Source organism: Ailuropoda melanoleuca, chromosome 1 (assembly GCF_002007445.2).
Source record: "Ailuropoda melanoleuca isolate Jingjing chromosome 1, ASM200744v2, whole genome shotgun sequence".
NCBI lineage: Eukaryota > Metazoa > Chordata > Mammalia > Carnivora > Ursidae > Ailuropoda > Ailuropoda melanoleuca.
The window spans coordinates 26,056,863-26,080,401 of NC_048218.1; the positions used below are offsets into that span (position 1 = coordinate 26,056,863).

The 23,539-nt window shown below is 33.5% G+C and overlaps 1 protein-coding gene across 4 annotated transcripts in view; it reads right to left on the reverse strand.

Moving 5' to 3' along the window:
- Nucleotides 1-23,539, reverse strand: part of USP25 (ubiquitin specific peptidase 25) — a 148,173-nt gene that overhangs the window by 16,515 nt on the left and 108,119 nt on the right. For 3 of the 4 annotated variants that reach the window (XM_019794355.2, XM_034656730.1, XM_034656738.1), the window contains exons 18-21: nt 20,287-20,426; nt 14,866-14,979; nt 12,695-12,790; nt 1,945-2,123 (exon numbers count right to left, since the gene is read on the reverse strand). In XM_019794355.2, the coding sequence (XP_019649914.1) occupies nt 1,945-2,123; nt 12,695-12,790; nt 14,866-14,979; nt 20,287-20,426 (529 nt within the window). The remainder of the gene's footprint in view (nt 1-1,944; nt 2,124-12,694; nt 12,791-14,865; nt 14,980-20,286; nt 20,427-23,539) is intronic. The other variant, XM_034656741.1, reaches the window with a different exon arrangement.

Here is a 23,539-nt window from a genome sequence, read left to right on the forward strand (position 1 = left end):
AGTACATAAAGAAGACAGCATCAATAATTCTAATTCAAATTTACCATATTATATTACACATGGCTTTTAAATTACATTCTATCAATACATATTGCATAAGTAAAAAAATGAAATGTGTTTTTGCTTTCTTAAGCAAGCTTAAGAAACATTAAATCTCATTTTCCCCTTTCAAATGGCATTATTCACAAATTGCAAAAAAGGAATCCAAAATGTGCCTATCATTTCAGGTAACAGAGACATTCTTATGCATAGAATCACTGGTAAAGAAATCTCTGCAGAATATATTTAGTTATCACATCGATCTTACTCTGTCTTTCAAGTATAAGAGAAATTAGACTATCAAAACAAATTGACCAATTTGCAGTCCCCAGGACAAAAATTGCAAAAGACTGAAAAGTCAGTGTGATTACCCCATGAATATTATCCCCAACTTCAACAGCATATATTCACTGGAACATGGTGTACCAACAGCCCAAATAATAAGGGTCATAATCTGTCATATTTCTGAGCTCTTTGTGGTGGTTATATGTAAAATAAGTGACGCTCCGACTACTGCTAATAAGATAGTAACAGCTAACATTCACTGAGCACTTTATTGGCTATCAAATACCGTTCAAGCCATTTACTTGTTATTTTTACTCTTAATCTGAAATTTCACAGCAGACACATGGTAAAGCAGGAATTTAATCCTGAATGCTTTGTTTTCCACATATTCTCTTCTGCTATACATGTTTTTAATTCAGTATTTTTGAGATATTCATGAAAAGATAATAATTTATTTCAAAATTAAAAGGGACTACAATGAACTCGAAGATAACATAAATGTTTCTGTATTCTAAAATAACGTCTGATACTTGGATCTTTATCCAAGGCCTAATTTTTTTTTTAATGGTATTCATTCTAACTAGATCATATTTTAATTTTCTAATATTAGTAAAAAAAAAATTCTAGGGATTTTTATACAAATTTCTATGGGAAAACATTTTTGGGTAAACCAAAATATCCTTAAACAATATGGGTTTTGAGGGTGCACTTACACAGAGATTTTTTATAGTACCGTGTGTTTTTTCTTTCTTGTGATTTTAGTAACATTTTCTTTAGTAATATTATATACTGTAAGAATACAGTATATCATACATATACCATACAAAATATGTGTTAATCGACCGTTTATGTTATCAGTAAGGCTTCCAGTCAACAGTAGGTTATTAGCAGTTAAGTTCTGGGAGAGTCAAAAATTACATACTTTATGTGCAGATTTTTGACTGCACGGAGAGTCAATGCCCCTAATCTCCACACTGTTCAAGGGTGAACTGTAATTAAACCATTTTAAGGCTTCTCTTGATATCAGAGGGCATTAAACTATTTTACTTGTGTATAAAATTAAATACTTTTCTCTGGTGATTCTCAAACAAGGTAATTTTGTTCCTCAAGGGATTATGTGGCAATATCTGGAGATACTTTGGGTTGTCACCACTTGTGAGAGGTGCTACCAGCACTTAGCAGGTAGAGGTCAGAACACTGCTAGATATCCTACAAGTTATAGGATAGCCCCCCCACAATAAAGAACTATCTGACTCAAATATACATAGTGCAGAGATTGAGAAATTCTTTATTTCTCTAAAATACTGAGTCCCCACCAAAGGGCAGTGATTATATTATATTCTTCTATACATCTTTATGTTGCTTAGCTCAGGACCTTGGTCAATAATTAAAATATACTAAAACAATCTAAATTATTTTCAGCTCAAACTTTTAAAGGTCATGACTATAAACTCCAAAGAAATTACAAAGCAACTGTTCAAATTAAGTCAAGTTTTGTGCTGTATTTACTGAAATAGGTCTTTGTGTAGGTATAAAATAAACATTAAAAAAACGCATAGAAAGCTATTTTAAAAAGACAATTTGAGCATGTAAGTTCGATATTTCACATTTTTAAATTACCTTTCATCAAAACTCAAATTTCTATCTCCAAATTGTTCTAGCAATGTTTTCTCAATGATTTTCTTTGGCGCTTGGTTCTGGATAAAATAGACCACTACATGATGTAAACGATAATCTGTTTCTGGTGGGGTATCTTCTTGGGCCAATTTAACCAATCTTGAATACTCCAACTTAATTGCCTAGAAAATGTAACAAAATGCCAATTTTGGTTAATTATAATAATTAAAATCCTTCAATATTACAGCTTTAATTATTCTTGTGTTCAAATACATTTTTTTCTTTTAAAGTATTACAAACAAGGTAATACATCTATAAACTACTGTCCCATATTCCATAGTTTAAAAGAATTTTCTAAAACTGACCATATGTGTATTTCCTTATCCCTTCATTGTAATAATGTTTTTTGTTTTCACGTAGAGAAATATTAAACTAAACAATACCCTAAGTGCACTATGTGAATAATTTTGTAAAACTTATCAGAGTCTGGTAGTCTGAGTAGAAGCATCCTAAGACTGCGATACTCAGTATCTCTTATCCTATGCTTTCCAGTATCAGTTTCATGTGTATCTTGAATATCCCAAATTTTAGGGTTGAAATTCAGCTTCCCGGAATACCCATATCTGAAAGAAAATGGCTGGCTCTTATATGCATAATAATACCATTATAATTACCTTTTAGCTGAAGAGTCTAAAAAGAAACAATGAAAAAGTAAGCCCTGAGACTGGAGTTACCACAGAATGAATTCCTTGTTGCTTCAAAGATATTTGAATTTCATTCGTGTAATAATGGATATTACCACTATTATCACCTTATACTTGAACTTCCTTTTTCTTTATAAACAGAACACCTCAGAATTTATAACTAATTATAACAGGAAATAATACTGATACATGTTTCTACACATGAGCAAACCATTTGGAAAATATTGGCTAATACAGAAACAAATGTAGGGTTATATATCGAATACTGCTGTATACAAGAAACCTGTATGATTAAAAATAATACATTTTATATTATTCATTTATATCAGACTTATATCTAAATCCTAGCTCTATTAAGCGGAAAGCATTTTGGGGCCACATGCAAAATAAGTTACAAAAAATCAATTCTATTAGAAAGGTTTTCTTTTTTTTTGTTGGTTTTTTGTTTTAAAAGCATGCCTTTCTTAAGCAATTCTTGGCCATCCAGATACTATGCTATATTTTATAAAAGGGAGAAAATGTAACTGACAAACATTAAATGAAACATTCTAGTTATACATTCTTATATTTCATTAAAGGGAAGGCTAATAAGTTCTTTCTATATAACTTAGCATTGTAAACAGAATTATTACTTTATAGCTAAAATAAGTTGTATTCCTTTTTTTTTTTTTTTTTGGTTATACATACTGTGGTTAAAATAGCCATGAAAACTATATTTTGACATGTAGGATTATTAGGGCACTTCAATGCATACCTAACTAGCACACATAAGCTTTGCTTAGAACTCTAAAATCTTCCCATTTTCCCAATTTGAAAAAAAAAAAAAGGCGTACATAATTTAATAACCAAACTATACTGAATTTCAGAATAAATATAAAACAAAACCAATCAATAACTGTTCTTCCTTATTATGGTCTTCAGACAATGACTATCATAAATTATTCCAAGTTCTTTTCAATATTTAAATATTCCAGGTATCATGTTTTTGGCCAAAATTAATATGACCAAAATAAAATAAATTTGTATTGAGTCTCTTAAAGTAATATTGTAGGTTTAGAGATAAGGAATTATAACACTAAATGGCTACATTTTTTTTTTTTTACCTACATTCAAAATAGAAACTTTATTTTTCGTAAAGAGCAAAGAGATTTCTATTAGCGAGCTGGAATACATATCCCTCTTTAATTCTAAAATTATATTTATCTCTTTTGTTCTATTTAAGATTCTCCTAATTTGCACAAGTAAATGCCAAAGTTAAAATCTATAGATATTTAAACCAGCAGAGGTTAAAGGCACATCTAAATTTCTACAATTTTTCAAACACACAAAAAATACTTTTTACCAGCACAAATTATTTTTTTATAATTATCAATTATTTTTATTTATGAACTTCCTTCTAAAAACTTTTTCTGTTTAAAATATACTGCAATCAGATCTATTCCTTCAAAATTTCAGCAGATGTTCCATGTCAGTATATTTAGCAGAGTTCCTCACTATTTATCGTTAGGAGTAAAGTTAACACTGCTGAGTTGTCAAATTTGATTCATACTACTTCCTCAGAATCCTGCCCTAGAATTATTCTTGTCCTTTCCACACTTTGGCTGCCTATGAAGGTAATTATTTAAGTTAACTGCCACAGATACTGCAATGAAACCACAAAACATTTACAAAATGAAATTTAGTACTGGTCATTAGGTGATAGAACTGCTTTGCAATTAATTTTTAAAAGTCAGAGTTACCTATCAGTCTTATTCCCTATGACTCTTCAACAAAGACTTCCTTCCACTTAGGTCAGGCTTGTCTTCCCACAGATGCGCACATGCCCTCGTTTCCTAAGTTCTCTAAACGCATTATGTCCTTTATTATTTGTTACCCATCTATCTACAGATAACCCATTCAATAAGACTAGTTTCTTTCTTTTTTGAAATCTTCGGTTGCAAAGATGCAAATGATTACTACCTAGACTTTTTCTACCTTTCTAAATCATATTATAAAATCATATTCTAAATGTATAATTTTTACAGACTTTATTTTGCTGTAGTATATACAGACATCAGAAGATAACAAATATATAAACATACAATATATTCTGGAGGCAGAAAGATCTAAGGGAAAAGCAGTTAGACTAAGACTCAGAAAGTTAGGTATACCATTTATTAATTGCAATATAAAACAAGTTACAAAGTTCTCCAAGTCTTAATGCTCTTATCTCTGAAATAAGGTTAGCTGACTTCACAGAGAATGTGTATGTATGTGTGAGTGTGCATATAAATTAAATGTTCATAGACTATTTTTTAAAAAACTGACAGTGTACCAAAAGATGGAAGAAAACCTAATTCACATTCTAGGGGATTGTAATCATACAGGCTACATGATTTGACCAAAATGCAATACATACAAGAATTAAAAATAAAGACAACTCCCAAACTAAACTCTTAGGAATTAAAATAATATTGTCTTAAATTATTCTTGGGCCAAAGGAATCGAAATTATATTAATATTGGGATCATAAGATATCAAAACCTATAAGGACATAGCCAGACTGGTAGTCAAAGGAAAATTCCAATTTAATCAGTACGTTTTCTAAAGTACATTTCAAGAAGCTGGAGGGGAGAAAGGAAGAATAGAGAAAATAAAGTGAGGCAGAAGACATAAAATAATGTGGCAACCAGATAAAAAAGTCAAAAACTTTTCTTTCCAAAAAGCTGATGGAAAACCAAAGCATGGGCGAAAACTTACCACCACATATAAGAAAGGTGACAATGCCAAAAATACGAAAAAAAAAAAAAGCTTTAAAAATTGTTTTAAAAAATAATACATGAAACTTATGCCAATAAACTACAAATTTGTAATTAAACAGATGATCATTTAGGAAAAGACAAATTACCAGAACTGTTTTAAAAGGCAGAAAAACCACCAAGTTCTTGAAGAGACCCAGTACAGCTACAGAAGAACTGAAAAGGTTGCCCAAGATCTGTACCCGATAAAGGAATCAGGCCCACATTGTTTTAAAGTTGTGCTGTTAACATCAAATCTTCAAGGACGAAATGATTTCTCTATCTACACTACTCCAAAGCCTGAGAAAACGGAAAAGTCTCCTTAATGATTACACAAGGCCAGCATAATCTGAATATAAAATATTGACAAATATAAAAAAGGAAATTGGAGATCAATTCATCTATGAACACAGATGCCAACATTCAACCATTTTTTATAAACTACACTGTGTACAAAAAGAATATATAGAAAGTGTTTACAATGTTTAAAAAGGGAGGGTCAATGTTAAAATCTTTACATTCTAAGGATTAAGAATTACAGGGGCGCCTGGGTGGCACAGCAGTTAAGCGTCTGCCTTCGGCTCAGGGCGTGATCCCGGCGTTGTGGGATCGAGCCCCACATCAGGCTCCTCTGCTATGAGCCTGCTTCTTCCTCTCCCACTCCCCCTGCTTGTGTTCCCTCTCTCGCTGGCTGTCTCTATCACTGTCGAATAAATAAATAAAATCTTTAAAAAAAAAAAAAAAAAAAAAAAGAATTACAAAGCAATCTGTTCACATCTCAAACAGATACCTTAGAATATTTCTAAATTCCAACATCAATCAGTTTAGAAGAAAATCTTTTAACTATGAATTTGAGAAAGTGTTTTTAAATTTGTAAAGGGAAATCTATTTAAAAAAAAAAAACCAATACTATACATCATACTTGAAAATAAAACGCTAGAGACACATGCATTAAAATCAGAAAGTAAGCAAAGGAGCTTATTTCTAACATTATTTTCATATTTAACTATATTCTGAAAAGTCTGATTAACATAATAAAAACAAATGAAATAAAAAGTATAATGGAAATTATCCCAGTTATGAGATAATTATTGGGAGCCAGTGTACATACTGAAATAATGACAAGAATCAACTAAAAAATTATTAGAAAACATAAAAGCCCAATAAGGCAACTAGATACAATATAAATAAATAAAATTAATTAGCTCTCCAACTACCTACCCTACCAATGACTTGGAGAAAAAGTAGGGGTAAGTGACTCAATTCATAAAAACAAACTTTTTTTATACATCTAGGAATAAATCAAACAAGAAAGGTTTAAGACCATTAATAAAGTAAAATTATAAAACATACATTGGATTGAGGACAGTGCCCTGATATTAGCGGGTAATAAATATGTCTTGATATGCCTGCCCATCAAGAGAATGGGAAAAAATTACAGGATAGTCATACAATGGAATACATGAGAATTAACTACAACTATATCCAATAACACAACTAAAACTCCAAACATGTTAAGCAGCCAGACAAAAAAAGGACCAATAGTAGAAGATCCCAAGTGTATAAAGGATAAGAAAACTTATTTATGTTGTTAGAGGTCCAGATAATGTCTACTTTTGGCTAGTGGAAGAATGTAGTGAGTGACACGAAGGAAAAGCAAAATTCGTTTCTGAAGTACTGTAGTGTTCCAGGCCTGACTGGGAATTATACGGACATATTCACGCTGTGGTCATTGACTGAGCTGCACCCTAATGAACTGTACTTTTTGGCATGTTTTATATAGTAATAAATATACTTTTATATCTTTTGAGTAAACAAAGGGGTAATAATAATGGGCATTTCAAAAGTAAAAAAAAAGTGATAAAGTTATGTCATCTAGGAACAACTGTTGGAAACAATTGTTAGTTAGGATCACCAAGAAAAAAAGTTTCATGAATACAGAAGTGTTGGTACTTCATTAAAATTCTAAGGACATTTTAATAGGTATAGCCCCCCCCCCAAAAAAAAAAAAATACAAAAGCAAAAAACAACAAAAAAACCCACAAAAATATTTTAATGTCTTTCAAAGTAAATGAAAAAAAGTATACAAATCCCATGATTACAATTATGATATGACCCTCCCACTGCCACCACCGCACGAACACATACAAGCAACAAGTACTTTGTGAATATTTTCCTTCTAGCTTTTATATTTGCTCATCATAGCACTCTTGTACTGCCTTTCTCTGAATTTCATCTTTACATGACAAAAACTTCTCTCTTTAAGCCACTATAAATTGGGGATTTTCTGTTAACAGTGGAAACTAATCATAACATAGTCAATTGGGAAAAGAACCCAAATAAGCATCTTCATTTATTCTTCCAGCTCTGCCTGTGTATTAACTCTCATATTATGTGTTTATAGGGGGCAGACTCCCATGTGGGAGGGCCTGTGGTTAATACTGCATCTGTGATTGAGCTGGTGACTCTTTCTAATATAGAGGTTAAACCTTAGCAAGTCCACTTAGCAAGTTCCATTCTCCAATTTATCTTTTTATCAGTAAAACCAACATTTCATCACATGGTTTACCACTAGCAAACATATAGGACATTTTAAAAATTGATCTAATCATAATACATATGGAAGTCCATTTCCAGAAACAGGCAGAGAGCTGAAAAACTTCTCATAACCAAAAAGCTAAAAATAAACCCAATAAAGATATTTTTGGTAATGCGACAGAAGAAGAAGATATACAGCTGTATCTATATTACTGTACTATACTATACTTATCTATAACTATGTATAATAAAATAAATATTAAAAATAAAAGTTAAGAACATACTATAATTTAGGAAAGAGTAAGATAGAAGTAGCTATCATATGTTAGTTACCGGTTATGTATATATTTTGTGAATTAATACGGAATGTTGATAAAGATTAGAATCAATTGCCAAGAAAACAGAACATGTTTAAATAGGCCAATCACTATAGAAGGAACAAAAAAAAATTTTCAAAAAATCTACAACCAAAAAAGGGGCTAGCCTTATACGGTTTTACAAGTTCTAACTTACTCTTATGAAATATATAATTCCTATATAAACTACACCAGAGTATAAGAAAAACAAAAAAGCTTTCAAATTCATTTACTAAAGCTAACATAAGCATAAAATCAAACCTGATGAAGATAACACAAAAAAGAAAAATACAATTAATAGACGATGTAGAAAAACCCAAATAAAATGCTATTGAGTAAATGATGTAAACATCTGAATTCATAAAAATAAAAATTTACTAAGAAAAGTGCTTTAAGAAACTAATGCAGAAAACTTACAATGACTTGGGTCAAAGAAGACTTTTTGTATAGCAATGAAACTCCAGAATCCAAAAAGGAGCAGAAAGATTTGAAAGTACAGTGTTTTTAAAACTTCTTTATGAAAAAAAGATACCATAAACAAACTCAAACAAAAATGGCAGACTGGGAAAAAACAGGACATATGTCCATAAAGAGGGTAATATAAAACAAATGAAAATACACATCTATACTGTGGAGTACTAAATGCAGGTAGAAAGGATAATGTGGTAAATATACTGCCTTCACTTTAAGAATGCCCGCGATATATTTCTGAGTGACAGAAGTTACAAAATAATATGAATAGTAAAATTTAAAAATGAAAAAAATTCCCTATTATATGCATGACTGTATAAACAAAAGGAAAACATCAGAAAGGTTACACAATAACAGTGGTTACACAGAGTGATGGTAGAGACTGCCATTATTGGTTTTAATTCAGACACTTATATATTACAGAATGACTGCACTGTGTATATATTACTTTTGTTATTTACATGACAAATTTTCTAAAATTACATAATATCAGCTAGAATTTTCCAAAATGCTAATCATTTACCTATACCAAAAATATACATTAATTATAAACAACTGGTAATATTTACATGAGATTCTATATATGTGTGTGTGTATGGTGTGTGTATGTATATATGTGTGTATGTGTGTATATATCCCTCAATTACAGATAGGTGAAAATAAATATACATGGATATAAACTTCAGAGATTTGCTGCTGCCTCAAAATCAGAGGGTAAACTGAAAAAGAGAAATATATGAAATATGGAAAATACATAAAGGACAAGACACAAAGGGCATCCCCAGGTTATGGTGAATAAAGATCCCAAGATATTAGTTATACATTGGGGGTAAAAGAAAATCAATAGAGACTGAAGCAGGTTACAAAGCTCTGGAACAGACTTACAGAGATGTCTATTCCAGAAGAAGTCTAATCCAGAATAAATTTCCCCAAGAAGGTAAAACTGACAATGAAATATGAGAAGATTTAAACAACTGGCGGAGAGTTTGGAAGTACATCAGTAATACATATAGAAAACTAAGCAAACCAAAAAATAAAACAACAACGAAAATGAAAGCTGGGGGGGGGGAGTCAAAGTAATGTTTACGACTCAGCTTAATCCTGAATAGCACACACAGAAATAATACAAACTGAGAATTCTGATTTACTCCAAATGACAAAATTTTACGTGTGTGTGTGTGTGTGTGTGTGTGTGTGTGTGTGTGTGTGGCGCAGATAGACGGAACGGTGGGAACTATGGTGGGGAGCAGAGACAGGAGGAGAGCTCGTTGTTCACATCACCTAGCAGGGAATTCAAAAGGAAGTGTGTCAACTAAGAATCACAAAAACTCAAGCATTCTGTGTTTACTTAAAGATATGGAATTCATGACAAGAGGTTAGATAAAATAACCGGAAGCTGTGACCACAGCAGGGGTGCGGTGGGTGTACTGTTGTTTGTAGTGTATATAATTAGCTGGCTCTTTAAAATATATGCAGGCATTAATCTAAAAAATGTGACATACCCAATTCAACATAAAGATACCCAACTTGAAAAAAAAAATGACAGTGTCACTGTAAATGACAGATAATTTCCCCATGACAAATAGAGGAAAACTTTAGAAGACATACATTCAGTGTATTTTAAGAAATGAAAATGTAGACCACCTGGAAATAAGGTGACTTTTTAAACAAAATTTTCTTTCGTTTTTTTTCAATAACAGCAGTTTTTCAACCTTTCTTACTTAATAGGGTGATCAACTCATCCTGGGACCAGTCTGTCTAGCACTTAAAACCCTGTATTCCAGAAAACCCCTCAGTCCTGGGCACACCAAGGTGGCTGGTTGCTCTAATTCTAACAAGTTCAAAAGTGTTTATTATATAAGGCTACTATGCATAAGGCCTTTTTTTTTTTTGTATTAAAGAATGAAAGAAAGGGAAAATAAGCAGCTTTTTGAAGATTGAGTTGGATAAGGGAAGAATATAGAAAATTAAGGAAAATTTTAAGGTCAAGAAAGAGAGCATACAGCCTATTATAGTGAACTATACCTCAATAAAGCCTTTTTGTTTTTTTAGGGAAAAAAACACTAAAAAAGGGTGAGAAGTGAAAACAACTTGAAGTTTTTGGTAAATCAAAATAAAAAGACAAAATATACAGTGCATTCATCTTTCAAAAATGTAAAACCAATAATATTTGTAATTAAAATATTATAAAGATCTGGTATTAGAGGATGTGGCAAACAAAGGCAAAAGAAAAAAAAATTAAATTTCCTTACAACTTACAGCCCACTCATTGACAAGCCCTTGAGACAAGCTACATGACCTTCCTCTAGGAATTGAACCGCCTGGATGTGACTGCTTTGCTAAGGGTGAAGGCAACCTTATCTTCACATTAACCTGACCTCCAGGGTCCTGTAAGTCTCCTTTAATGCATAAAAATTCCACTGGGGATGTAATGTATGGTGACTAATATAGCAAAATTATATATATATATATGATGACTAATATAGCAAAATTATATATATATAATATATATAATATAATTATATATATAATTATATTATATATATATATATAAATTCCTTTGGAAACTTCCTTTATCTCTAACCTCCACCACCCACCAAGATATATGTTAGCAATCATCCTCCAAGCATATGGCCCACTGATATTACATCTGAATGGTCCAATGACTAACGTTTTACTAGATGGTGATAAATCTCCTTACAACAGCTAGCCCCTCAAGTTCCTGAAAACCTTGCTTCTAAATTCCTTAGAAATTTATGCTATCCCTAACTCCCTCCCCATTTTAAAGTATATAATCAGCCACCCCTCACAATCCCAGTGCAGCTCTTTCTGCCCATGGGTCCTGTACCCGTGCTTTAACAAAACCACCATTCTGCACCAAAGATGTCTCAAGAATTCTTTCTTAACCGTTTGCTCCCGAACCCCAACATTTTCACATCATTAAAGGGAAAAAAGATTTGGTCATGGAATAATGCAACTGCTTGATGGTCTCACCTTTTTTTTTTTTAATATTTTTTTTATTATATTATGTTAGTCACCATACAGTACATCCCTGGTTTTTGATATAAAGTTCAATGATTCATTAGTTGAGTATAACACCCAGTGCACCATGCAATACGTGCCCTCCTTACTACCCATCACCGGCCTATCCCGTTCCCCCATCCCCCTCCCCTCTGAGGCCCGCAGTTTGTTTTTCATAGTCCATAGTCTCTCGTGTTTCATTCCCCCTTCTGATTACCCCCAATTTCTTTATCCCTTTCTTCTCCTACCAATCTTCCTAGTTCTTATGTTCCATAGATGAAAGAAAACATATGATAATTGTCTTTCTCTGCTTGACTTATTTCACTTAGCATTATCTCTCACATTTCTTGAAATGACTAGGATATTATAAATTAATTCAGGAGAAAACGTAAGTGAATAAGAAACATAAAAATAAATGAACAAAATCATTTTTGAAACAACCAAGTCAAGAAAGCAGTTTAAGAATCAAATGATTGTGAAATTTGAAAAAAATATTGTTAATATTGATTAATAGTATCACCAATGAGAAGAAAATAAACTATATCAGAAGCAATTACTCGGTTCCTGTTTTCGCTCATCAATCCCTTTATTCCCTTCAAATAAAAATACAATTCAAATTTCTGCTAACAACCCAACGGTGCACTATAGGGTAACTCTAGTAAAATGCTTTTTTTTGTTGTTGTTGAATTATCTGAGTTACAAAAAAAAAAAAATCACTTATCACTCTCACTTCATGGATAGTAGAAACCCTCAGAATACCAGGTGGCCGTGGCTAAGACAGGAAAAGAGAAATTATATAGGAAACTAAATTTAACTCAAGGAAATAAAGTATTTGAAGAAGTTCACTTAAAAACATTAAAGAATTAAATGAAAATGTTAATTGTACCTTAAAGAACCCTGCTTCAGGGCCACACCTGTCATATACATTCCTGGATTTACCTATCGCCATGATAATACCTTGCATGTTCGGTGTCATCATGATCTGCCACAAGGAATTTAAAGTAAAAGTTTTTGAACGGTTAACATACAAAAAAGTATCAAAAACCAAAATAATATCTTGGCATGCAAGTTAAAAGTTCTTTTTTTTGTTTACTACTTATAAATTAACCACTGCATATTTTATGGCAAATATGAACCAATATGCATGTAAGTATCTTTCAAAATCATCCATACAGGGCCACAGCTAGCTCCAGATGGTGCCTTTGTGCAAAGTGCAAAAAGGCATCCTCTCTAAACTGAGGAATTCTAAAGGCACCTCCTTCTTGACAAATCAAAAAGTGCTGCTCTCTGAGAAGCACTTTGAACAAGCAACACTCTTTTTATTTAAAAAAGTGCCTCTTCTTTAAGGTTTGCGGAGCTCAGCATGAGCTCAATTTCAACTCTACTTTGGCCTGTTGGCTGGGCACCCTTGCATGACTGTATAACCTAACCATCTCTGAGCTGCAGCCCTGTATCCACATGACCTAAAGTTCCCGGGCACATGCACTGTTAAACTGTCACTCCAATCAATTACAAAATGCATCTCTGCCAATAGCATAAGCATTTGCACAAAAGATAGTGTTAAATGATTAATCACAATTCTATATTTTAAAATGCCAGAAGGCTTACTCTAAAACAAGTACTCAGGTGCTTGGTCAATAAATTAACATTTTTATTAAACCATGCCAGTTTCCATAATTTTCAAGCAGCAACATGGTAATGAAATAGTTAACTGGAATAAGGTACTGCTATTAAGTATTAAATACTTAAGAATTTCTTTGTTTTTGTAATAGCTTATCATTCTTAGCTGTTCATATTTTTAAATACCTGCAAAATGAAACACGAAGCACTATGAAGCTATTGTATTAGAGCAATCGAGAAATTGCATCCATCACCTCTGATTCACTGAACCTGTCACCTAAAGTTTGATTATACACTGACAGTCACAATATACCTAACATCTGCTTCAGAAAAGTCATCTGACCAGATCCTATCTCATAAACCAGCTGCTTCTTCTCCTATGGCCCATGTCATCTTAATGTCTTTGTGACACTTCTAGTTTCGGTGATTAACTCTTACATAATCGCTTACTTGAAATTTTGAAATAAGTCTTAAAAAAAGTTACTTGAAAAACTACTTAATATATATTACATTCTCATCCATTCCAGTAAAAACTAACAAATAATAGAATTCAAGGTCTTCCAGGGGTTACTATTCAGAAACAGCTTTGCTGGCCCTTCCCTCAAATATAAGAAAGATCAAATGTAAGAGTCTTAAAAAAAAAAAAGTGAAAAAGGGGGGGATCTGATGGGACAAGGACAATAGCACATTTTCATGTGGATGCTCAAGAACAGTGCAGAAAGCACTGGAAGGCATTCAATAATGATGAATCGCTCAATTCACATTCACACAGAGGTCGCAGAAGCAAAAATATCCACCATCTATTCGCAATCAGGCTGCAGGACTTTTTGGCAGGAAATAGTAAGCAAAATATTAAAATATATAATTCAGGGGCGCCTGGGTGGCACAGCGGTTAAGCGTCTGCCTTCGGCTCAGGGCGTGATCCCGGCGTTATGGGATCGAGCCCCACATCAGGCTCTTCTGCAATGAGCCTGCTTCTTCCTCTCCCACTCCCCCTGCTTGTGTTCCCTCTCTCGCTGGCTGTCTCTATCTCTGTCGAATGAATAGATAAAATCTTTAAAAAAAAATAAAATAAAATAAAATACATAATTCAAGTAAAACAGGAAAAAATATTTTTAAATGTTCGAATTTTTTGCTATTTAATTAAACAGACCCTATGGTAATCTATCAACCTGAGAATAAACTGATCGTAAGTCTGCATAAAAGAATTAACTCTAAAACATTATTCTTTTGACAAATTCCATAAGCTTTCTACTTAAATTTTCATTTGAAATTCAAAGTTCTGTTAGCAGTTGGTAAGGTAATTTCAGACCATAGGTGGCCAAGCTGTATGTTATGCAGCAATACAAGTAAATGTGAAGGTGCATGCACGCCCAAAGTAGTGTGTTAAACAGCCAGAGAGAAGTAGAATAGTGCACAGGTCTACAATAAAGGTACCTCGTCATCATAACCCCCCTCCTTTGACTCAATCATGAATTTCCCTACATGAGGAATCGCCACCTCTACAACTTGCTGGTTAGAAGGTGGTTGGCTTGTGGTATTTTCAGGTTTCTGCAGAAAAAAATTATTAGTATGAACATTAGAAAAGAGAACAATGGAAGTACCAAGTATAAAGGGCAGAGATTCCCGAGTCTTTAAAAAATATCTGCATTTGCTTAGTATGAAATGAAACCACCTAAAACCAACACTAGAAGTGAATGCATTAATCAAGTAATAACATAAGATATACAACTTTCCTTTTATAACTCAACCAGTAAATTTTCTTTTTTTTCCCTACAAAGCATTTTGGACACCAAATCCTTAAAAATAATAAATACTGGATTTGCATTTCCTACTGCTGTCTATAAGTTACAGCTGAAGTTTTTATTTTTTTTAATTCTAGTAATTCTATAAATCCTTTCTTAATAACTCCATCAAAATAAGACATGACCTTCTCTAAACCCATGAGAGTTTGTAGGTTTTCTTTCTTATGGTTTTACCTATCCTTTCTAATAAATTAATAGTATATCCAATTTATATCGATACTCTATTGTGTTTAACTCAGTCTGTACAGCCTATGACAGTGTTGTACAATGCATTGTACGATGTATTTATATGTGTCTGATGAATTCTTGCTTCTGAAAAAGATGCTGGAAAGTGACAAAATTTTTAACAATTCAATAAAATTTTTAACAATTCAATCAGATTTCTTTCTTTTTATACTTTTCTTTGGTAACAAATTCTATGAATTTTCCTAATCCACACTAATAGAACAGAAGCCAGTATGAAATCCAGAAAAGTCCACTCAAAAATACTAATATGGTTCATCCAAAATACTGTCCAGGTTTCACAGAGATCTTATATTACTGAATAAATTTATAATTAGCATATTCACTATTTACCTATAAATAAATTTCACAAGTACTTAAGGTGCTTGAAAGAAGCTTGCTTAAGTAATTTGAATTTGCAGTTTCAGTTTTCTGAAGCAAAAGATAAACTTTAGTCTCGACATAAACAAAATTTTTAAAAAAGCAATTAAAGGGGTCTTATTTCAATCTGAAATATAATTAAATTCTAGAGATGAGAACATTTTATGACTTTCCAGAAGTACATATGCAAAAAGAGTTTAAACAATAAAACAAAACTAATTGGCCAAGACTGACACTGTCCCTTTCAAAAGAAATACTACTTTTAAACACAACTTTTTTAGAAAAGATTTCCTTATTTTGAGTCCTCAACTTTTCAAGAGGAAATAACCAGCCTACAAGGTGGTTGTGATCACAAGAGAAAATATTCAGCTAATCCAATTCCTCATACATAACAGTTGTTCTATAATGACAAGTACTACCAATATTATAATACTATTATGCTACTCTAAAGTGCTTGTATTTGAATAGAATAACCCAGTATTACTAGCATACATACTTAGAGAGATATACTTATTATCCCATGACACTTAATTAAGGATTTTAAATCCTTCTAGCATATGAAAGAAGAATAATTATGCTAGGTCTCTAACCACAATAGTGAAATTTGATCAGGTAAATTAGAATATCTGTCTACACTTTGTGGTGAAACACTTCTCAGAATCAAATCAATCTAAAACAATATTATCTTAAGAGAGAATATAAATTTAAGTCAAATAGCAACTGGGAAACTGACAGCATTAGAATACTGAACCTTATAAAACAATATATGGCCTTTGAAAAAAAAAGTTGCACTTAGGAAAAAATAATGTTTAATAAACATTTTCAGTTACCACAGAAGAGTTTCAACAGCATAATACTGACAAGTTGTATGCATGCAAGTTGAAAAACCAAAGAAACTTTGGGTGAATATAATAATTCTGTTGTAACATTCATGAAGCTTAGATATCCTGAGGTACCATAAAAATTTTCCATATAAAGAACTTGAGGGCTCTTTAAAGTAAAGTATATGTGTATTTATCTTTTTCTATTATTGTCAGGCCCTATACAAACACCTTAACAAAAGCTAAACTTGAAAGGAGTTAATAAGTGTTTCAGTTAATAAACATTCCCCAAATAATTAAAATACAAAGATTTTTATTAATTGCCTGAAATTCATTAAGTGGATTGTTTTAAAAAGTGGTTTTTCATGAAAGGGCTTTTAGAAAGCTATATAACTACAACTACTTTGACCCCCCCACCTGTAAAACCAGTAATTCAACTGTGGGGAATCTATCCTAAAGAAATAAATTGAAATATGGAGAAAATTTCATTTCTAACAGCCTATTTATAATAATGTAAAAGCAGAAACAAATATACAGTAGGGGAATGGGTACATAAATAAGAATTTAATCACTCAATGGAATAATACTCAACCATTAACTGTTTTTCACAGAGAATTTTTAACATGGGGAAATGGTTATGTCACAATGCTAAATGATTAAAGAAAAAAAGACAACATATAAACAAAATTGTATATGCAGTAGTATCTCAGCTACAAAACTAAATCCCAAACCTGTACATAAAAATAAGAATGAAAAAAAAAAAATACCAACATATTACGTGATTAGAGCTTTGAGTATGGGACTACACATGATTCTTTCTTAAAGTATACTTTTCTGCATTTTTCAAATTTTAAAATATTTCATTTAGAATTAAAGACATTCTCCTCAACAGTAAGCTATGTATACGTTTAGAGACTACTTCTCTATGGTTTCTGTGACTATGTTTCTAGGGAATTCTTAAGCTAATGTTGGAACTTAATATATTGCATATTTGTGAAATGGTTTGTATTTAAGCAACAAAAAGAAACTAACAACTGCTTAGTACTTACACTACATGCTAGGTACTTTCAAAAAATAATCTTAATCCCACAATGATCTCCATTTCATGTAAAAGTAAACTGATGTTTAGAAAAATTAAGCACCTTCTTCAAGTTTGCAGAGCTAGTGAGAAGTAAAACCAATGTTCAAAAACCCAGGACTATCTAATCCCAAAGTCTGAACACTCTTTTCATGTATGCAATTTAGTTTCTAAGGTATATCTTTAAGTAAGAAAAACCAGTATGTGGTTATTAGGATCCAAAGCAACTAATCATGAGACCAAGAACAGGCTGCTTCAGACAACCATGATTAACATATTCTTAGACATGTTGCAAGATTTATACAAACAACTCGGGCCAACTGATGGTACCAGAGGATACGCCAAATGGAAAAAAATTTGTGCTAGCTGTCTACCATATTCTCTCAATGCCATCCTCCTTTCTTAAGTAAAGGTGAAGCAGTAGATTGTAGGCTTATAAAATGATATTCATATATATATTATATATACCAGTTATATACATTATGTATGTATTATATATGTGAATATATTATTATATATAAAAATATATTTACGTGCTGGTTTCTGCAAATTTATGTTATACATGATTAGCCAAACTAAAAAATCATGTTTCTATATTAAGTTAAATAATACCTTTGGCTTTCTGATTACAGTTAAAAGGACGATACTTATTAACCATAACGTAGGCTTTCACAAATAAAATGCCTAATTAGCAAAGGGCCAAGCAAATTACATTTTTAGATCAGGCAAAAATACTTCTCCCTTGGGGCACCTGGGTGGCACAGCGGTTAAGCGTCTGCCTTCGGCTCAGGGCATGATCCCGGGGTTATGGGATCGAGCCCCACATCAGGCTCCTCTGCTGTGAGCCTGCTTCTTCCTCTCCCACTCCCCCTGCTTGTTCCCTCTCTCGCTGGCTGTTTCTATCTCTGTCAAATAAATAAATAAAATCTTAAAAAAAAAAAAAATTTTCTCCCTTGTGTCTACTTCTCTGCCCTTTCCACCTCCCTCAGTTTTCCTCTTCTACCACACCCCAAGAAGTTAAGACATCTCAGATCCATCACCAGAAGCATTTTCCAGGAATGCTTCAGAGTTAGCAGGGGTTGATCTCAAGCTCATTCAGAATCTCTAGGGCATTTGCAAAATTTGGAACAATTAAAAAACCTATATTAAAACATTTTTATAGTAAAATAATATAATCAAAATTTTTCACACAGGAAGTGAAATAAAAATGTAATTTCTGATTATTCATTTGTCAAAACATAACAGAATACCTCATTAATTCAACATTTTGGTTAATCAAGGTCCTATCATATTAAAGACCTCAGTGCAATTAGCAGGTTATTGTTGAGATGAAGTTCACTAAGTAGAAAACTGTGTTAAAAAAACTATGTCCTGAACACCTGTGTGGCTCAGTAGTTATGCATCTTTGGCTCAAGTCATGATCCCAGGGTCCTAGGCTTGAGTCCCAAATTGGGTTCCCTGCTCAGCAGGGAGTGTGCTTCTCCCTCTGCCCCTCTCCCACTTGTTCTCTCAATCTCTCTCTCAAATAAATAAATCTTAAAAAAAAAAAGAAAAAGAACTGTATGTCCTGTTCCCTTTAGGTCTCTAGGAAGGTAATCTTCAAATACTAAAATTAGCTATCAAGAAACCTGCACACAGCTGCTTGTGCTCACTAATAAAAAAAGTGACTACAGCAACTGAATGTTTTTGTAGTAAGAAATTCTTGAATTAACATCTCTCAGGTCATACACACTGAAAACACAGTACAATACCAATCTACTCAATTTATTGTTATAAAAAGACACGATTGAGAGTTACAACACACTCGTTTATGGTTTTATGGTTTATGCATATAAACCACTTTGCAAGATTACATTTATCCTGCTAATAATACTCGAACCTAGAATTTCTAGTATTTTACTATGGGAATTTCTAGTATTTTACTATGGGACAATAAAAATTACTACCTTATATTCCCAACTATTGCAATGTAATAAGACTAAAGATAGAGGGAAGGGGTGAGGGAAAAAGAGAAATAATGCCAGATCTTATACTTCTCTTTTTAAGTTCCAAATCAAATGATCAATTTAGTCTATGATTATGATTTTTCATCATTCTCTAACAGGAATACAGAAATTTATTTTTAAAAAGAAGCTTTGGGGCACCTGGGTGGCTCAGTCAGTTAAGCGGCCAGCTCTTGATTCTGGCTCAAGTCATGATCCCAGGACCCTGAGATTGAGCCCTAAATCGGGCTCTGAGCTCAGCAGGGAGTCTGCTTGAGGGTTCCCTCTTTCTCTCTGCCCCTCCTGCTGCCTGGGTACTCAAGCTCTCTCTCACTCTCAAAATAAATAAATAAATCCTTAAAAAAAAAAAAAAGACAGCATTAAAAAAATTACAGCTGAGGAAGCTACAGCTCAGGGGTTAGGTGACACCCACAGTCCCTGATCACGTTACTGGTAGCCCTTTCCCTTGGCCCTGTCTCTCCTGACTCCCAGGCAGGCTGCTCTCCATTACAAGGCTGGAAATGTCATGAAGATGACTATGTTCAGAGAGCCAAAAGAAAAGTTCTTACCGACTGCAAAACTGTTTCAGGACTTTTATCTTCATGCTCATGTGATGCCTTGGTAATTATTCGAATAGTTTCTTCTTTCAAGTGCTTTGAGAAATCACTTCTTGATGGCTGCTCTAGATATTCTGGTTCTCCTGCTTGTGCTTCATAAGAAAAGAATCAGTTGTGTATCTAATACAAATCACAGAGAGCTATCTAAGATGAATCTTCTATTTAACTCTAATTCAAAGTTATAGAGTAACCAATTTTACTTTTATGTAATATACCACTCAACATATAGCACCTACCCAGAATTTAACCCCCCAAATCAGGTTCAAGAGTAGTCAGTTACTGAAGAAAATACTCATTGTCTCATAGTCTATGGTTAGAAATTCAGAGCAAATTTTTCTGTCATGATAAATACCAAAATCTCATTTCGGAAAATCATCAGCATTCTACCAAAAAAGAAAAAAAAAAAAAAAAAAAAAGACTGAGTTTGTATAACAATCCTGGTCTGAGGTTCCACAGAGAACACAATAGCTGTTTCTCTGGCTACAAAATCCTTTTTCACACCTCCCTGACCAAACCTAACCCTGAATGAACCCAACCTTCTATCTTTTCTGAACCTGCCCTGGTAACTGAGTGTTGTCAGAGGAAAAACAATTATAACCTGGCAAACCGATACTAATATAAATTTAAGACTTCAAATACCATCCTTGCAAAGAACTCTCAAAGTTTTCTCTATCATCTGCTCTGAGCTCCAGACCCATTGATGCGACAATGTACTCTGAATGTCCCACTAGATGCTTTATAGACTACCCCAAATGCTCTATATAAGTGGGCCTCTGCCTATCTCTCCAACATAACTTTGTATCCTTTGCTCTGCGCTCTCCTTTGTCAGGGAGGTTTTCCCTTTCAACCTTCAGGTCTTTCCACATTTTCTTCCCTCTGCCTATACATTCAACCCACTCTCGGTCTCCCAACAAAGAACTTCTGTATGTCTTTTTGTTTAAATACCACTTATCAAAGTATTCTGGATTACAGCAATTTTAGAGCAGGGCTTCTCAGCTTCTTGGCACTACTGACATTTTGGTTCATTTTGATTCCTTGGTGTGGAGTGGTCCTGTGCACCTGACTACTACCCACTCTGGGTAGTCAGGTGATACTGTCCCTCCAGGTGTGATAACCGCAAATGTCTTCAGTTTGTCAAATGTCCCTTGGGGGGCAACGTCCCTCTTGAATGAGAACCACTGCTCTAAAGTGACTTACTTTTTTTAATAGCACTTTACCACAATTATGACTTAATTACTATTGTATTTGTTTCAAGCCCATATCCCCTGCTAGACTAAGAATCTCAAGAGTAGGGATGTTATCTCCTTTTTGTATTGCTATTTCTTCAACACCTAGCATACAGTAAGCACACAATAATTTAATGGAACAAATGAATTAACAAGTAATGGATATAAGGAATAAGAAGGTACACCAAAATGTCCTACAATGCTATTGGGATTGGTTAAGTGAGCCCTTCCAAGCCAACTGGTTTGACACAACAGGACTACTGCCATCTTTTTCAATATCTGATTAAAAAAAAAAAAAAGCCTCCCAAAGTGAAATATTAAATTTTTAAAAAATACTATAATTTCAACACATATGCATGGTAATCCATCCATCCAATAAATTTTAATTAAGTATTTAACTATATGCCAAGCACTAGGCTAGACAATGGGACTCCCAGTGTGAACAAAGCAGCCAGTCTCTCACCCCATGAAGTTTAGAGTCAACTATGGAGAATGTCATTAATCAAAGAATCACACATATGAATTGTGACAATATTATAATACAACAACCTAGGAATAAAATGGGGGGGGACTTAGATTATGGAATATGAGGTAAACTGACTTTTTAGCTGAAGGATGATGGGTTGATCATCCCATTCCTTGATGGAAGGATGATCTGAAAGGCGGCCAGTGTGGCTGAACTACAGTATAAGAGGAGATACAGCAAGAGATGATAAGGGCAAAATCAAAGGGTCTTTGAGTCTAATAAAAGTTTTAAGGATAAAAGGAAGCAAATAAATGTTTTAAATATAATGGCAATGTGGCAAGATCTTTTCTTTTTAAGATTTTATTCATTTATTCGAGACAGACAGAGAGAGCACAAGTGCAGAGAAGGGTCAGAGGGAGAAGGAGAAGCAGACTCCCCGCTGAGCAGGGAGCCTGACGCAGGGCTCGATCCCAGAACCCTGAGATCATGACCTGAGCCGAAAGCAGATGTTCAACCGATTGAGCCACCCGTGCGCTCTGCAATGTGGCAAGTTTAAAAAAAATTATTCTGGCTACAGTGTGAAGAATGGATTCGAGAGAAAGTAAAACTAGAGGTCAGTGAAGTACTAGAAGGTACCAGGGCAATATGAGCAAGAGATGGTGGTGCTTTTGACAACAGGGGCAGCAAGAGAGGTAGAGAGAATTGGTAACATTGAAGATGTACTTTGGACACAAAGGTTAGGAGGCTGATGTGATAATGACTAAGTTTCTGGCATGAGTAACTAGGATGATGGAGGTAAAATATACTACGACAAGGAAAACTGGAGGAAGGAAGGCTTACAATGTGTATGACAGGAGGGAAGTTTAAAGAAGTCAAATGCCCTCATTTCTGTATTTCCTGACTTTGCACTGCAATGTTCTTTCAGTGTCCTGTATGACGGATAAGGTGAAGAAAATTTCAGACTATACCATCAGCTGATAGTAGGATGTGAACTTAATGCAATGAGGGCCAAGAAATCCATCTGGTCTGGCACTGGTCTAACACACCGAACATGGACAGTATGTAAAGTTCAGTCCTTAGGAACAAAAGTAATTTAATCTGATCAACACAGTCAAATATATCTTAAGTCCCCAGGGTCAAGATTCCTTTCCACACAGGGATTTAAGTCCAAAAACCAAATGAGTAATGTTGAACGATCTCGCCTACATGTTACACAGAACTATTTCTTCCAGAGTTCCCTTGTGTATGTATGTTCCAGGGAACTTACGTTTGAATGGTTCTGTATCGTCACTGGGTGAATCTACAAGGATTCGACATCTGGGAGTTTGGAAACAAAAACCCAAACTTCATCCAGCATGTTTACTGAGCCCGTGCCATTCATATTAGCAATGAAGAAAACTGACATAAAATTCACTCATTTTAAGAACTCTCAATAAAATCAGATAAATATATACTCTATTATGATACAAAGTATTGAATGCAATAACAAAGTTATACATGAGGTTCCACAGAG